The 18765-nt window shown below is 42.5% G+C and overlaps 1 protein-coding gene across 1 annotated transcript; it reads right to left on the reverse strand.

Moving 5' to 3' along the window:
* Positions 1–1677: 1677 nt before the first annotated feature.
* On the reverse strand, positions 1678–17198 carry LOC138800011 (scavenger receptor cysteine-rich domain-containing protein DMBT1-like). The gene is made up of 12 exons (XM_069981819.1): positions 17027–17198; positions 16892–16945; positions 15375–15404; positions 14777–14806; positions 10623–10652; positions 9859–10018; positions 8533–8744; positions 6651–6789; positions 5512–5744; positions 4616–4791; positions 3849–4237; positions 1678–2122 (listed from the first exon to the last, which is right to left on the reverse strand). Exons 1-12 carry the CDS (start codon positions 17196–17198, stop codon positions 1873–1875), a joined length of 1875 nt encoding a protein of 624 aa, XP_069837920.1. The 3' UTR covers positions 1678–1872.
* Positions 17199–18765: the final 1567 nt, after the last annotated feature.

The following is an 18765-nucleotide window of genomic DNA, read 5'->3' on the forward strand; positions in this document are numbered from 1 at the left end:
TAATGTATTGTATAAAAGATATTTCTTCAGTACCAGGGGTGTAGCTAGGATTCAGCAAAAAAAAGTATGGGGCCCCATGGATGTTGTACAGGCCCCATCCCCTCCCATACTCACCTGGACCAGTGCAGTCCTCTGGCATTCCTTCATTCTCTCTGCTCCCTGGCGCACAAGTGATGTCACTGGTGCTGGGAAAACTAAACTGAGCGAGCCAGGTCAGTATAAAGGGGAAGGGGGGTTTTATTGCGGGTGATGGTGCGAGCCGCAAGTAGTTCAGGGGATAGAAGCAAGCTGCAGTCCGGTGGGTGGGTGCTGTCAGTATCATACCATAAAGGGAGGCAACATTTTCCAGGTCCCCATACCGCACGGGCCCCATAGCAATTTTATGGTCTGCCTTCATGGTAGCTACACCACAGTACATATAGTTGCATGTTTCAAAGGGGAGGGGAGTAGGCAAGGTGGGGGGACTGTGATGACTTGCTGATAGAAAGCAATGCATTCTGGGTGTGAGAAACTTCTCATCCAGAAAGTATATCCATGAAATATACCCTTAAAACAAAATCGATTTTTGGTAGTTTCAGAACTGGGGCATATAGGTAAGCAATGCTATTTGCTTCTGCAGCATGTTTATTTTTTACCTGATGTCAGAGTACCCCTTTGATTACCAATCTACAGGAAAGGTGATAAATGTTGGGGGTCCCACTACTGGAAAATCCAATGATCAATAAAACAGTAGTCACAAACCCGCCTTTCCCTCTTACTGTGCAGGTGGAGATTGAATGGAGCGGAGGTCATGCATGTGGTAAATGTAATGTAATAACAGTGCAAAGAAAAGTGATAGAATTTACTACAGAAACCTAGGTAGTCATAGTTACCGCTGTTTGCAACAGACCAAAGATAACTGACATGATCATTATTTTGACATCCGTGTAGATAACGTCCGTCATTTTATACATTGTGTGCATTGGATGTCCGTCATCCCATTGACTTCAATGCATTGCATTGAAGTCAATTAAATCGTGGCAATAATGGATGTCTTTTTTAAATAGAAAAAGTAAATGCCTTTTCTCGTTTTTTGACGTTGTGTGAATATAGCCAAAGGGTGAAGACCCAAGAGTTTATTAGACTTTGCTCCTGAGTTTTGCCTTGGGCAAAACCAGTTAGATACACAACAGGCCCACACCCATTACACTTATCCTGAGTAGAGATGAGCGAACCGGCCGAGGTTCGGGTTTGTATGAACCTGAATTCTCGGGTTCTGATTCCCGCTGTCTGCCCGCTCCGTGAAGAGGGTGGATACAGCCTGAGGACCGCCTGGAAAACTGGAATACAGCCATAGCCATAGGCTGTATCCCAGTTTTCCAGGCGGTCCTCGGGCTGTATCCACCCTCTCCATGAAGCAGGCAGACAGTGGCAGTCAGAAGCCGAGAGTTCAGGTTAATACGAACCCGAACCTCGGCCGGTTCACTCATCTCTAATCCTGAGTGACGATCAGACTGGATAAAAATATACTTGTTCTGATAAAAATATTCAGAGGTTTTTGCATTATTGATAGCAGGTTGGTGTGCCTTTTCTTAAACAAAATCTTAATAAATGACTCAATATTTTCCTATTATTTTGTTTCTGGAAAACAGTCATTCTAATTTCAATTTCAATTGTTCAATTTTTTATTTAGACGTCTTACATCATTAATCTGCAGTGAAAGTTTCCTTTTCTACAGAACAGCAAACTCGTTTAGGCTATGTTCCCACAATGTCTTTATTAGGTAAAATAACGGCCATCATTGTCAAACAACGGCTGATTTTTCTCCTTAAAAAAGAGATTGTGCAAACATAGCCATAAGCTGCATTTCATACAGTATATACATGATGATTGTTACTTCAGAAGCTCCAGAGGTCCAGCGACGGCATAGACTTGGTCATGGTTGGACTCCACCGCTCTCTTGTGTCTTGGCTTACAGCCCTGTCTGCAGCGTGATTTGCTATCAGATTCCTTGCACACAACCAGCTTACACTGGATATACACTTTGGAGTCAAATCTCATGAAACTGAATGCATTGAATCCCAATCTTGCAGTACCCAGTGAAGGAGAAGGATAGTTTTGATAATCTGAGACTTTTGGGCACCTGAAATTTATTAAGAAAAAAACATGGTTTACGTAATACTACAAATACTGTATATTAAGTTGCATCCCAAAAATAAATAGCGTATGTCATTGCTAAATTCCCCTACAATCAGCTGTAATCTACCAAGCTGTCATAGAGGGAATTAAATGAGTATTCATCTATAGCCATATAATACAGGCTACCGGTTCATGGTTTCCATTAGAAGTCTCAGGATCCTTACACACATGATCAAACTCTTCTGGGTTACACTCTTTATCTCACATCCCCCAAGTTTGTCTATACTACCTACCTTCCAGGGAACCTGGGGTTTTAACGCTTCACAATTTTTTTCCATTGTACTTATTATCCCCATATCCACACACAGTGTAATCTTGGGGGCCATTTAACATATACGATGGGTCATTGTGAAAGAAGGAAACAGAAGACTAATTTAGGCACACAAAGTTTTAGGAAATAGGTCGGTCCTATAAATTGGGATACTGCAAATTCTTTGGTATAACTACTGAGATGGAAGTTAAAGGTGGGCTCCTTTTTGTAAAGGGTCCCAGAATACAGTCCCCTAATGAAGAGCATTTTTAAAAATATTTATTTCTATAGTATATTATGGGGGATCTATTAAGACTTGTGTATCTGTATGCCGGACATAATCCCTGCCCCCATGTCTCACATTGGATTTTTTGAAAAGCGCACCTCTCCCAATAAAACTGGTGAGTCTGATCCAGCTCTGAGCTGGTGTAGATTGTCGCCAGGACTTATGTCTCCTTCCAGGCACAAATTATGGCAAATCAGGAGCAGGAGGAGGCTACGCCCCCTCTAAACCTTGTTCCACACCGTTTTGCTGTTGTACGCTAGGTACCTTTCATATATCCATTTGTGCTTCCAGAACATAGAAAAATGTTTCTATTCAATAATACGAAGAGTCAAAGAGGCTTTGCTGAGCTCCTGAGGTAAATCAAGCTGTAACACCTCCTTACTCCCCCTCCCATACCTGACCCTGCTTTGGGACTTCCAGGTGTCAATAAAGCAGGGAGGAGAGAGAAAGGAGACATTGCAGCTACTCAGAAGCTTGGGAAAGCCTCTTTACTCTTTGTACCAGAAAAATATGATTTTCTACATTCTGGGAGCACAACGGGATAGATGAAAGGCACTATGGGTTAATTTATTAAGCCCTGCACCCTTTTCCCAGGCCGAATTCACTAAGAGGCACATGCCTCGGTGTAGATTTGAATAAGAAGGCGTAAATCATGATACATGAGGCAAAGGAGGAGGCCAAGCTCCTTCTCCTCCCCACCTCCCCACCTCACACATTGCGCCAGGAGGGGATATGGCAGGCATACACCAGGGAGAGGGGGCAAATCTGCATCTTCTCCTTCGCGTACGCCTTGGACACAACAATGATAAATCCCTCCCATGTGTGTCCTTGTCCTAACAGCTATCTAACAGTTTTAGCAGAATTACAGCTGACAGATTCCCATTTAATTGCATTTTTAAGATACGTTATGTTAAACCACAGATTCAGATTTTCTTTGGTGTCCACTTTATATGTACCAAGGGAAGCACAGGAAATGGGACAATTAACTGTTAAAGATCATTTTTTGCACGTAACAATGAACATTGTGCTGTTTGCTAGCCACAGCTTGTATTTCCATACAGAGGACAGAAGAGCAACACAGAAGGGAGCTTTTACTAGATTTTACAAGTACTCATTTACAATGTAATGACTTACCCATCCCGTATGAGATAATAGACATTCTCTGATGAACGCATAGGATCAGGAGAAGCCACACAAGTGTCTACGAACAAGACTAGGTAAGGATCTGAGGTCTCCAGGGTGGCTTGTAGGAATAAATTCTGGTTGAGCTGCACATAGTATGGATACTGGTATACTGGGTCTATGAATCTTGTAGAGTTAAAGAAAGTTAGATTAGCTGAATACAGGCCATATTCCGTCACAGAGACCTTTATTGTGTCATCGGCAAAATACATGGACTCCACTATGATATCCTGGTACATCCCACATCTAAGAGTGAGACTTAGTTTTCTTCTGTAAATCACCACGGGTTCATAAGAGTAAGTGGACAGACTGTTTTCGTGGCGGATTGTGTCATTAATAACCTAAAAGGAGGAAAGAATATGAATAAAGTGTCATCAAAACCCATAAACATGGACATCTGAGGATACTGGTAAAATTTTAAATGGCAGTAACTTTATCAAATAATTCTTAAAGTGTCACTGTCGTTTCATTTTTTTTTTTTTTTTTTTTTTTCGAAATCAACAGTACAGGCGATTTTGAGAAACTTTGTAATTGCGTTTATTAGGCAAATGTGCCATAGACTCCCATTATGAGCGGGAGGCTAACGGCATTCTGCGGCGGACAATACCGTCGCGGAATTCCGCTACCTTTCCTCAGTGGGAACGGGGCCTTACACAGAGAAGCACAGAAAAGAATGAAGCGTGAACTGTAGATGGTATTTGTCTTATCTCTTTTCCTACCTCTTTAGATGTTAGACATTGTTCATAAGGAATGTGAAACTCCACCCAGCCAGCTACAATCCGGGGACGGCACCGGGGATCATTCAGTATCAAATCATCCATAGAATAACCCATGTGCGCCAGATAAGGTGAAGAAATTCGAGCTTCCATATAGCCTGAATGGCATGACAGAGTTACTGAAAATGTAAATAATAATACTCTTAGTTTAGCCATTTATTGCACACATAACAGTATAGCAACAGTTACCCAGATTTGCCAGATGACCCCCCCCACACACACACACACAAAAAGCAAAAAACCTGGTTATACTTTTAAATTGGCATTAGCACAGTTAGTTACGGTATATGTTTTTTGACATACAACATTCATAACTTGACCATTGGTTGTCAATAGAGATGAGCGAACCGGGTTCGGGTTCGAGTCGATCCGAACCCGAACGATCGGCATTTGATTAGCTGGGGCTGCTGAACTTGGATAAAGTTCTAAGGTTGTCTGGAAAACATGGATACAGCCAATGACTATATCCATGTTTTCCACATAGCCTTAGAGCTTTATCCAAGTTCAGCAGCCACCGCTAATCAAATGCCAAAAGTTCGGGTTCGGAACGACTCGAGCATGCACAAGGTTCACTCATCTCTAGTTGTCAACAAACTTTCTAAACGACAAATGTATGACAATAGGGTACATATGTACAGAACTACTGAATTATACAATAAGTATATTGAAAGGTCTCAGCACAAAATCTAATAAAGGATTACAAAAGGCTCAGCTACTTAATTTAAAAAACAGCACTTATTTCCAGGTTGTGTGTGATTCCACTCCATTCACTTTAATAGCATTTACTACAGAACCCCACACAGGCTACCTCCTCCTTCATTTATAGAATGTTACATTACCATTAGAGTTGTTTTGGAAGACTGTGTAATAGTTAACAGAGAATTCAAGGCCCAAGTTAGTATTAGTATTAGTATTGTCTCGAAGTTTGGTGTACACAACGCTAATGCTGTTCGATGAGGAGGTGAAACGGAGGTTCGTTGTTTCACAGAGGTTTCCAAGTAATGGTGATCCTTCTGGTGTCCCATCGTAGACTGACAAAGAGAAGGAGCCGCAGGACTCGGAGTCTTTCATTCTGAAAAGTAATCACATTACTAAAATTTTGTATCACTGCAAAAATTCTTATAAAAAATAAAAACACAAAATAATTGATAAGCCAATAGTATAAAAAGAGGCTACAATGTAAAAATATACAACATAATAACCCGTTCACGACCAAGGACATAACTGTGCATCCATTTGTGTGGTGCATTCCAGCTCATGGAAGCACAGTAACATCCATGGATGGTGAGTCCCGGCTGTCAATCATAGCCAGTTACCTGCCTTATTTGTTAACAGTTAACCCTATAGATACTGCAGTCGGTGCGATCATCCAGCAAAGTGCAGCATCTAGCATAGCTAACAGGGGAAAAATCTCCCTCTATTCATCATCTATTCATCATCGGCTCTGCAAAATGATCGGAGGGTCCCGATGGTAGGCATGGAAACCAGAGTACATTATGTCACAAAAAAATATGTCTAAAAAAATTACTTGGCTACGTTAGAGCTATAACCAAATAAAGTGAGACAGGTCAGATTTGAAAAACTGACCCTGATCCTTAAAAAAAACATCAATAGGTTTATGCCACCCTTTCTAAGGGTAGCATAAACTAGTGACAAGGAAACTTAAAAGAATTATGTATCACTTACATTGTTCTGTGCAGCTGATTCAGTGATATCCTCCTGAGTAACATGGACAAGAAGTAGTCCTCTCCATTATGTGCGTGAGCCCAGTAGTCTTGGATATTCATGAGCACCAGCACACTTAGCCCATGTGCAGTGATAGCAATGACAGCTCACTGTGCAGAGGCTGCTGGACACTAGGATTGTGCGATGCAGTAATATAGTGCCATCTCCTCAGAGCTGAGGTTTTCAGCACCATGCCAGTCAGCAATTTATTAAATATCTACCTACAGAGTTGTACATTAATATATATACTCACCGAAAACTTAGAAATTCGAGATGAATCCTGTAACTGTTATTAACATTGATGTACCAGACACAAGGGTCAGAATCTGGGGAAATGGTCCGGGGTGATTGAAATGTTCTTCCTAAATCCGTCAAAGTAGCTCCACATTTCCCTACAAAGGTTCCAGACTAAAATTGTCAATGCAAATGCTTATTATATATTAGACAATGTAACGGGGCTATAAAGAACGTTTATAAGCAAAATTCTAGCAAATGTTTTTAGCAGGCAGAGGGAAGAGTCACACTTTATTGCTCCAGTGGCCTGACGCATTGCAGTAATGGGTACATTCAAAAAGTAAGGTGATGGTGAACCGCTTGAAGGCCTGAAATTTTTCTGTACAGCATACTAATAAGAATAAAATAAATATGGTTGCTTTTTTAAGGAACAGTACAACACCTTTCTATGGGTTGTGACTGGTAATGCAGCACAGTTTCAAGCACACTGTTTGGACAGGTGTGGCACTGTTTTTAAAGACGCTAGTCATAGTTTTCTAATTATGTACATGCCCTTTAAATCACAGCTGAGGGAAGACTGATGGTATACACATTAGGGCCCTATTACACCAGCAAATAATTATCTGACATATTTTTTTTAAGCCAAAGCCAGGAATGGATTTGAAAGGTTGAGGAATCTCAGTCTTTCCCTTATTACATGTTCTCTGTTTGTAGTCCAGCTCTGGCTTTGGTGAAAAAAATCTAATAATCTGTTGATGTAATAAGGCCCTTAGGATAACACTTATGGTACTGAGATTTCTCCTCTTTTCAGATCCATTCCTGGCTTTGGTTTAAAAAATCTGTCAGATAAATCTATCTGTGTAAACGCACCATTAGAGGTTGACAGTCAGAAGGTACCAAGACAGAACCACTCAGCATATCAGAAAACGCTCCTTAAAGACATTGGATAAAGAAGGTATGCCGGCTTTAACCCTTAGGCGACCCTAGTTGACAGCTGCATCCGATTACTTCATGCAGCCGTTCCCTGGTGTCTAGTGGGGAGGATCGCTTCTCTGGTGCTTCATATAATGTGCAGTTTTCATGTGTTTTCTCACTCAAAGGTTTTTTTTTAGACTATTGCCATGAGTAGAAAGTGATTTGACCTATAATAAAAACTGAGGTGTTTTATGATGACTGAAGACTAACAAGGTTTATTAGGAATACTAGACACTTTGTTTTATAGTGTGTGTGTGTGTGTGTGTGTAAGCACCTGCAGAAGCATTGCTTGTAGGTGCTGTGTAGAGATCTGTACATTGTATGTCTAACAAGGAGAAAGGTAGACAGGCTGAGGCTGTACCTTATACAGTATTAGGCCATGTTCACATGCTGTAATAGACCGGCCATTCCATGACCCGGCCGGGTTCATGTGCATCAGAACTCTCCACTGCACACTTTGCACTGACATGGTTTTCTACGGCCGCCATTCACTAAATAGCGGTCGCAGAAAACTGACATGTCAGTTGTTTGTGGCACTCCTAGGGGTCCCGGCCTATATACTATGTGTATACGCTCCCATAGAATGAAAGGTAACGTATATTTTCGTAATGATCACCGCCGTTGATTTTACGAAAATATACGTTGTGTGAACATAGCCTAATCCTCTGTAGTGTAAGCAGACAGAACTTCATCTATCACTTACTGCACATAGGACTCTAGGATGAGACTCTACCATCTCTTTCAGCAAAGCCAGAGGCATAATGGGAATATAGGTAGTATTAGGAAACCATATCAGCGGGGAAATAAGGAATCAAGATGACTGAAAACTCATGCATGCCATAGCAGCTAAAACTGGGAAACACAAGGCATAAACAAGATGTTTAGGGACAGGTTTCCAGGTGGAAATATTTGTTGCATATTTGTACCTGAAACTAAATTAGCCGCAGTTGTGTTGTAGTAAGCGTCAAAACCGCCATTTTGTACAGATCCATCGGTTATGAGCACCAGGGTCATTACACTGGATGAAGAACGGAATGTGTACTGTCTTGACTGGCAAAGCGTTCCAAGTAGAAAACTTCCCGGAGGTCCATCATATATAGTCACAAAATCATATGTACAGTTTCCAGAACTTTCTAAGCTGTTAAGGAAAAAAAAAATATTTATGTAAGTAAAAACAAAACCGTATAAGGTAGAGGTGCTTAATCACAAGTGTATCAAGGTTGATGAAATTCACCATATTACTATGATCTTGAGATCCAACAATGATTTTCCAGAATACACAGTAAGGCTATGTTCACACTACGTAAGAGACCGGCCGTTCCGTGACCCTGGCCTCTGGCCGGATCATCTCGGCCAGTACCGGCCGGATGATCTTTCGGCCGCGGAGCTCTGATGCGGGTGCATCAGAGCTTCACATAGCGCACAGTGAGCCGTAGCCGCTCGCTTCACTGTGTGAACTGACAGGTCTTTCTGTGGCCGGAATTCACTGAATTCCGGCCGCAGAAAACTGACATGTCAGTTGTTTGTGGAGGCGTATAGGATCCCAGCCGGAGCGCACACGATGTGTGTACGCTCCGGCCGGGATCCCATAGAACAACAGTCATTGTTCCACAGCGGTAAAAGTATGGCCGTTGTTGCCATTAAAAACAATGGCCGTACTTTTACGTAGTGTAAACATAGCCTAAATATGGTTACTGCAAGTTCAGAATATGTCATGTCTGAGAGATGAAGGTCCCAGAGGGCATTGTGTAGGCAGTATACTGCCGCCAGCTACAGTATGCGCTTTATGAAAGCCCAGTTAATTGAAATCACCCCCAGGCTGGAGAAGCCAGGTTTAAGGGTATGTCCACACTATGAAATTCCGGCGGATCACCCGCCATGGATTCCGCAGCTATCCCCCGCTCGTGGTCACACGCATCTCTGATGGTCCCATAGGTTTCATTCTATGGTTTGGTTCATTCTTCGGACGGAAGGTGGAATCTGCCAAACCATAGAATGAAGCCTATGGGACCAGTGGAGATGCGTGCGGCTGCGAGTGATCCGCCGGGATTCCGTAGTGTGCACATACCCTGAATCCCTAAAACATGCAGCATCAAGTAAGCTGTAGATGTAAATTTACATTTAAGAAATCTTTGTGAAGAGAGTGGTGGAACAGATTTGTGGTACAAGGTTATTCCAAGGAGCTGACACTTTACATCAACGACTACAAAGTTTCCCTTTCAGTGTTATCTCCAGACATAACCAATACTTACTCCAGCCTTACAAAGTTGAGTTCTATGGAAGTATTTGGTGCTGTCCGGATTTCCCATGTACATTGACTGTTACGAGGATACAAGCTGGGATAATAGGGGCTAGTAATTCTGCCATGACTTTCGGTCAATATTCCTCCACAAGAGTAAAAGCGATTCCCATCTGAGAGAAGAGAAATATTTATGGTATATTCCAGCAAGAGAATGGTGGCTGATGGAAGTGTGATATATGTGTATATATGTAGAGACCACACACTAGACCTTCTAACTAAGTACATTCATAAACCAGACCTCCTAATCAGATACATATCACACACCAAAACCCCAAAATAAATATATAGACCCCAAGACATAACCCCTTCATATACAGACCCCAGACCAGAACTCCTGTATACAGATCCCAGACCAGAACTCAACTCACACCAGAAGTACAGACATCAGACCAGAACTCCCTGTGTACAAACTTCAGACAATATCCCCTCTAACTAAAAAAATCCAGACATTTCACAGACCTCAGACTAGACCAGGCTGCAGGGGACGGCCTTGGACTAAATTCTGGGGGCTTTTTTTTTTTTTTTTTAACTCTGAGTGGAATAACACTTGACATGGGGACCAGAAATATGGTGTATACATTGCAGCTTCAGTAGTCTAACTTACACTGCTCACAGACTGATAGACCTGATAAATCCTATAGACCTTTTTACTATACTGTCAGTCAGTACAAGTACAGAAAACTCTAATTTTATATTAAAAGGTGAGTGTTATACCTGATACTGTAGATGAAACGTTCTGCTGACCTATAGGAAAATAATTTGTTACATTTGATATATACAGTAGATGCACTATAAATAATAACTATATGTTGTTTTAGGGATAATAGGATTTAGACAGGTAAAAAGACTACGAGGGAGATTGATCAAACATGGTGTAAAGTAGAACCGGCTCAGTAGAATCAGATTCCACCTTTTATTTCCCAAAGGATTTTTAAAGCAATAAAAAGTGAAATCTGGTTGCTAGCGGCAACTAAGCCAGTTGACCTAAGTGCATAATGATTTGACCTAAGTGCATAAATAAAGTCTGAAAGTGATGATAAAGGTTTGTCATAGAAAAGACCCATTTGTTATTGAGGGGCAAAAACCCGTAGAGGATTTCCTTCCGCATTGTTATAGAAAATGCTCTTGCATTGCTATTGATTTAGGTTAAAGGGGAACCCCAGGTAGAGGTAAAAAAAAAAAAAAGAACCTGTGGCAGAAGCATAAAGCATTACTTACCTATCTATCCCAGTTTTGAAACTTCCAAAATCCATTTGTTTTGGGGTTTTTTGTTCTGTTTTGTGTTTCTGTACTACCTGGTTGTTCATTTCAAGACAGTACTACAGGTTCCAGAATGCAATGCTTTCCCTCAGCTGTTCATCACAGTCCCCCACCCTGCCTATTCCCCGCCCAAAGCTGGTGCAGAACATCTAGGCTGTGTTCACACATTGCACTTTCATTGTGTTACTGAATTATTTTCTATACTTTATCATTTAATTGTTGTCCCACACAGCACACAGTTACTACCTGTAACACCACACAGCACACTGTATTCTCTACCTGTAACACCACACAGCACACTGTATTCTCTACCTGTAACACCACACAGCGCGCTGTATTCTCTACCTGTAACACCACACAGTATGCTGTATTCTCTACCTGTAACACCACACAGCGCGCTGTATTCTCTACCTGTAACACCACACAGCACACTGTATTCTCTACCTGTAACACCACACAGCGCGCTGTATTCTCTACCTGTAACACCACACAGCACACTGTATTCTCTACCTGTAACATCACACAGCGCTGTATTCTCTACCTGTAACACCACACAGCACGCTGTATTCTCTACCTGTAACAGCACACAGCACACTGTATTCTCTACCTGTAACATCACACAGCACACTGTATTCTCTACCTGTAACACCACACAGCACACTGTATTCTCTACCTGTAACACGACACAGCACGCTGTATTCTCTACCTGTAACACCATATAGCACGTTGTATTTTCTACCTGTAACACCACACAGTACGCTGTATTCTCTACCTGTAACACCACACAGTACGCTGTATTCTCTACCTGTAACACCACACAGCACACTGTATTCTCTACCTGTAACACCACACAGTACGCTGTATTCTCTACCTGTAACACCACATACCACACTGTATTCTCTACCTGTAACACCACACAGAACACTGTATTCTCTACCTGTAACACCACACAGCACTCTGTATTTTCTACCTGTAACACCACACAGCACACTGTATTCTCTACCTGTAACACCACACAGCGCTGTATTCTCTACCTGTAACACCACACAGTACGCTGTATTCTCTACCTGTAACACCACACAGTACGCTGTATTCTCTACCTGTAACACCACACAGCACACTGTATTCTCTACCTGTAACACGACACAGCACGCTGTATTCTCTACCTGTAACACCATATAGCACGTTGTATTTTCTACCTGTAACACCACACAGTACGCTGTATTCTCTACCTGTAACACCACACAGTACGCTGTATTCTCTACCTGTAACACCACACAGAACGCTGTATTCTCTACCTGTAACACCACACAGCACTCTGTATTTTCTACCTGTAACACCACACAGCACACTGTATTCTCTACCTGTAACACCACACAGCGCTGTATTCTCTACCTGTAACACCACACAGTACGCTGTATTCTCTACCTGTAACACCACACAGTACGCTGTATTCTCTACCTGTAACACCACACAGCACACTGTATTCTCTACCTGTAACACCACACAGTACGCTGTATTCTCTACCTGTAACACCACATACCACACTGTATTCTCTACCTGTAACACCACACAGAACGCTGTATTCTCTACCTGTAACACCACACAGCACTCTGTATTTTCTACCTGTAACACCACACACTACACTGTATTCTCTACCTGTAACACCACACAGCACACTGTATTCTCTACCTGTAACACCACATACCACACTGTATTCTCTACCTGTAACACCACACAGCACGCTGTATTCTCTACCTGTAACACCACATACCACACTGTATTCTCTACCTGTAACACCACACAGCACGCTGTATTCTCTACCTGTAACACCACACAGCACGCTGTATTCTCTACCTGTAACACCACACAGTACGCTGTATTTTCTACCTGTAACACCACACACTACACTGTATTCTCTACCTGTAACACCACACAGCACACTGTATTCTCTACCTGTAACACCACACAGCACGCTGTATTCTCTACCTGTAACACCACACAGCGCTGTATTCTCTACCTGTAACACCACACAGCACACTGTATTCTCTACCTGTAACACCACACAGCACACTGTATTCCTATTTCAGTGCAGGGAACGTCACCTGGTTGTCCGACATTGTTTAGGGTGGTCTAGTGGCAAGTAGGCAGGGACAGTGGGAGTGGGAGAGTCTATATGTGTGTTTTCTCTGTGTGCCCTGACCTGTCCTGACAACTACACTGCACTATTCTTGCATTGCAATGTAGTATAACTGTTAGTATTACAGTTTGACAGTATGTATTTTCGAACATGGCAGGCATAGAAGCGATGATTGGAACTTCGGCTTCCATAGTAACCATCAGCAGCCCAAAAATGGCATAGCAGAGTTGTCGATGGGCTACAGTCCCCTCCCCCTACCAACCTTGTGAGTGCCGCGGTCATTAATGACTTCAGCATCTACATACGCAGAGACTGGCACCAGCTGTGTTTTATAGACAGCAAGCCGCAAATCTGGTGGGTCAGAAGCAGATCACTCTGCAACATTTAAAAAATGTTTGTTGCCAAAGTTCATATTCTGTACAAGATGAAATTTCCTTCTCTTTCAGGATATCACAAAAGTCCTGTGTGTGCTGTTTCATGTCACAACGTGGTCTGTCTCCACTTCATTCATGCATTCATTTACAATAAAATAATGATTTTTTTAATTCTGAATAACAGGTAAAACAAACATTTAGAAAGCTGGATATGTCATATTATAAGTTACTTTAGAGTATAGCCGAGCAGCAAGTGGTGTATAATGTATAGTAAGTGTATAAGAATGAAAAACAGCAGAAGTTTGTAGATACAGAACGGGACGCAGATCCCCATAATGCAGTAGTGTAGTACAACAGGCTAGAATAGAGAAGTAGGGCTGCTGCCAGAGATCTGTGTGGTCACATGATCACAATCGGGAAGGGGTGTGTGCTCAGCATGGACCAATCAGGAAGTGAGAATCACATAGCTGTGCAGGAGGACAGTAACAGAAACCTTTCTATACAACAGTGTAAATGGCTGAGTGTAAGTTCAGGCACATTATAGCAGCAGTGTGTATAGCTGAGTGTTATTTCAGGCACATTATAGCAGTGTGTATAGCTGAGTGTAAGTGCAGGCACATTATAGCAGCAGTGTGTATAGCTGAGTGCAAGTGCAGGCACATTATTGCTGTGTGTACAGCTGAGTGTAAGTGCAGGCACATTATAGCAGGAATGGAGAGGATGGGAAACACAAGGGCTGACAGAGACTGCAGGGAGCATGAAGGAATGAGCAGGGCACATACATGCAGCACTCTCTGGGGAGAAAAGGGTTACAGCTATGAAGAGATTACCTCCACAGTTGAGGTAAGCCCCAGCCTGAAGTGGATCTGCTATGATTTGTAAGGTGAGGGAGACTTCCTGGGTCAGAGTACAGTATTTTAGACCCCGCTATGCAGACCATGCCCCTCCCCCACTCCCCCCTCCACCCAGTACAGGGCGCTCTTAAGCTAAGTTACAATTTTGAAAAACTGTGAGCTCTTCTTGCAAAGTGCTCTCAATCCAAGTTACTCTAAAACCAAGGTACCACTGTATTTAGATTTGTAGGGCTATCTTACCTGATGTTGTAGAACTAATGTATTGTTGACCTGTATGAGAAGAATATGATTTGTTAGGTTTCATATTCTTGTGATGTAGACTGAAAAAAAGACTGATGCTATTCATCCTACTTATATATTATAGTAGAAGCTACAAATTGCCATGACGTTCATGTAGTTGTGTATAATAAATAATACATGTTTGAACTGAAGTGTGCTTTAATATCCTAATAGTATATAAAATATTATCCTTATAATAGATTGGACACACCTTTCTTAGTTGGTGGCTGACTTTCTGTGAATTTTAGGATTACATCATTAACTATGAAATTATTTCTGGTATCAGACTCCTTCCTTTCCTACCAAGCTCTTCTCTCCATGTCTTGTTCTGTATACCCTCCCTAGTGTATAGAGTTCTGTTGAAGATATTATTTCTGCCTTATCTAAGAAACCATAAAAGCAGTGATATAGTAGGTGAGTCTACAATGAGTAGCTGTAGAGTTGTGAATCTCTCCTGCTGCCCCCTGCTGGGTGTGGTGCACTGCACTATGTAAGTAGCGAGCCAACAACACAAGGAGATCTGTATAATAGTCATTATAGGTTAGATTAATGTTGGTACCTGGTGTATTGGAAGAAACTGGAGTTGACTCTAGAAGTAAAAGGAGAAATAATCAACAATGATCTGTTATGCTGGGATGCTAAGACATAGGTATAAGGGAATTACCTATAGATCATGTGCTCTTGTTCTATGCAGTTACTCATGTTGTGATGCTGACCATGCCATTTTATCTTTATTAAGGGCCCCTAAACATCTATTGTATCCTCATTTATTAGCAGTTTCTTCCTTTGACAGGCCGTATCCCTACTGGTTAGTTATCATTGAGCTTAGCTCCAGAATAGACAGAGAAAAGCTTCTATAATGTCTCCCATAGAACACAGAAGAGGAGATCCTGCTCCCCTGCCTCTTTGTAGCATACCCCCAGAAACAGCATCACGAAAGACATTATATTGCAGTACTGAGCAGTGTTGTTTTGGTTTCAGGAGGAAAGGGCCCTATTACACAGAGGGAAAATCGGCCCGTTTTGGACGATTATCACTCTGTGTAACAGAGACAACGATCAGCCCAGACCTAAAATCATCGGCCGCCACCCGGGCATTACTACGTGTAATAGTGATAGCTGATTGCCCAAACAGTTAATACTTCACCTGTCCACACTCCTGGTCTTCTTCTGGGCTCTGTATGCTTCCCAGTCCCATGGCTGCAGCTTCAGAGTGGCCTGTCTGAGCTGACAGGCCGCTCAGCCAATCACTGGCAGTGGCAGTCCCGGCTAGGACATGTGAAGTATTTACTGTTTGGGCAGGGTCTGCACGAACATCCCAACTGTCTGTGCAGCCCTTGCTAAATGATTATCGGGCCATGTGATAGGCCCAGTAAACAAGCACTGATCATTGCTCATTTACAATATTGATCGGGTCTTCATTTGCATGTGTAATAGGACCCTTAGATGTATCCCATGTATTGACTACATGATCATGGTGCATGTCCTCCACCAGACGTAGAATGTTTGGGCAATAAGTTTGGGTTAATGAGTTTGATGTTGTCCCCTCATCCTGCATGAACAAAGTAGTAGTTCATCTATGGAAAGAACAGTGCACCACAGTAAAGGGATTAATGAGGTATCAAAAATAATACAATTTATGGCTATGTTCACACAAGGTAAGAGACCGGCCGTTCCATGACCCCAGGTGATCTTTCCGGCCGCAGAGCTCTGATGCGGGCGCATCAGCGCGCGCCCGCATTAGAGCTTCCCATAGCACACAGTGAAGCAAGCGGCCGGAGCCGCTTGTTTCACTGTGTGAACTGACAGGGTTTTCTCCGGCCGGAATTCACTAAATTCCAGCTGCAGAAAACTGACATGTCAGTTTTTTCCAGCGCCGCAGGGGATCCCGGCCGGAGCGTATACGACGTGTGTACGCTCTGGCCGAGATCTCATTGCACATAAGGCATTGTTCAACTCCGCAAAACTACGGCCGTAGTTTTACGTAGTGTGAACATAGCTTATATCTGTAAGCTCAGAACATTTAAAGATAATCTCAATAAATGTGATAAGATTATATCTTTTATGTCACATTTACCACTGCAGGTAACTCCGGCATCTTCCGAATGACCACAGTTGTGTCTGCCCGACCCTCAGTGGTTGCAGTCCCACAGATATGTTTCATTTCCTAGACAGTTTGTATCATCCATAACAATATCTCCTCTTCCTTGACCAAAATAAGCATTTGTGTGAAAGCCGATAGGTTTCCCACAGCCTAGTTGTCGGCACACGACTTCTGCATCAGTAAAATCCCACTGGTCATCACATACTGTTCCCCAGTCTCTACCATAGTAGATTTCCACTCGACCGTGGCATCGGCTTCCATTTACCAGTCTCACAGCCATCACTGGAGTTATACACAAAAAGATAATAGGGGGAGATTTATCAAACATGGTATAAAGTGATACTGGCTCAGTTGCCTCTAGCAACCAATCAGATTCCACCTTTCATTTCTCACAGACTCTTTGGAAAATGAAAGGTGGAATCTGATTGGTTGCTAGGGGCAACTGAGCCAGTTTTACTTTACACAATGTTTGATAAATCTCCCCCTATATGTTTTAATTATACACTTTCAGGTCTTAGGCTATGTTCACACTACGTAAAATAACGGCCGTTGTTTTCACCGGCCGGACCTTTGCGCCCAAAATTTTGATTCCTAACATGTTTATAAGCGGGATGAAACAGGTAATTTACTTTAAATACTGCGCCCAGCCCTAGAGACCACTCAGAATTTTTTTTACATCAAAATCAAGTATAATTCGGCAGATATAAGTTTTACGTTTGCTGCCGCATTGAAATCCACGGCCGTTGTTGTAGTATTACAGGCCGGAAAAAATTGACATGTTAATTTTTCACGGGGCCGTATAAACAACGGCCTTTATCTGATATGTAGTGGGCATTCAACGGCCGTAGTAACATTGCATTACAGTCATAATAGGGAACCTCAAAACAACGGCCGTTGTTTTTACAGCGAGGACTACGGACTTTTTTTTATGTAGTGTGAACATAGCCTTAAAATGTCGGATTTATTCTTATAGTGGGGTCTGATCCTGCAGTCATACTTCCTCCCATTTATCATTTTACTAAGCTATAAAGTGATAAGGCATATAGCAGGGGTGTAAAACTCAAATACACAGTGGGCCAAAATAAAAAATTAGAGAAAGTTGTTGGCCAACTATGTTATTTAATGAAGACTGCATGCAGCATTTCTGGTACTGTCAGATCAGCATGCAGCGTTCCTGGCACTGCCTATCCTAAAGTAAGTGTCCCCACATGGTAGTTACCCATTAAATCCCTCAAGCAGTAGGTAATCCCATAATTGTGCCCCATATAGTAGCCCTCCCCCCCCCCCCGTGCCCCACATACTAGCCAGGCCTACTATTAGAGCCCCACATAGTAGCAGGCCCTTCCAATAGTGTCTTAAAAGTAGCCAGCCCTTTAAATAGTGCCCAATATAGTAGCCAGCCCTCCAAGTAGTCTCTTATATAGTAGCTTGCCCTCCCCAATAGTGTCTTATATAGAAGTCAGTCCCTACAATACGGTTCAGGGAAGAAAAAGAGTGCTGCACCTCCCACCTATGGCTGATACTAGTGCCTCTCGGCTACATAAAAAACATAAGAATTTTGTGTATGAATTGATCAAGCCACACTGCCCCATGTACCGTGTGCAGGTATCTGATACACATAGGTCCCTACACTAAGTCCACACTGTGTCGGTCAGTGGCCACCACCCCCGCAGGCGTGCATGAGCAGGGAAAGGAGGCCATGGAACGGTCCTGCAACCCCCATGCCACAGGACCAGACCCAAAAATGCTCCCCCCCCCAAAAAAAAAACCAGCAGCACCGCTGGTGGAGGAAGCTGCCCCCAAACAGCACAAGTCTGGATAAGGTATTGCGCTCACCATTGCTACTG

This window comes from Dendropsophus ebraccatus, chromosome 8 (assembly GCF_027789765.1).
Source record: "Dendropsophus ebraccatus isolate aDenEbr1 chromosome 8, aDenEbr1.pat, whole genome shotgun sequence".
Classification (NCBI taxonomy): Eukaryota; Metazoa; Chordata; class Amphibia; order Anura; family Hylidae; genus Dendropsophus; species Dendropsophus ebraccatus.

Excerpts from the sequence above, each read along its gene's own strand:
- LOC138800011 (XM_069981819.1), bottom strand. The coding sequence starts at position 17,198 with ATGGCTGTGAGACTGGTAAATGGAAGCCGATGCCACGGTCGAGTGGAA. Across the intron at positions 6,790-8,532 it reads TGCGGCTAATTTAGTTTCAG|GGAAATGTGGAGCTACTTTG; the intron begins GTACAAATATGC and ends GAACCTTTGTAG. Across the intron at positions 4,238-4,615 it reads AATGTCTAACATCTAAAGAG|GTTATTAATGACACAATCCG; the intron begins GTAGGAAAAGAG and ends TCCTCCTTTTAG.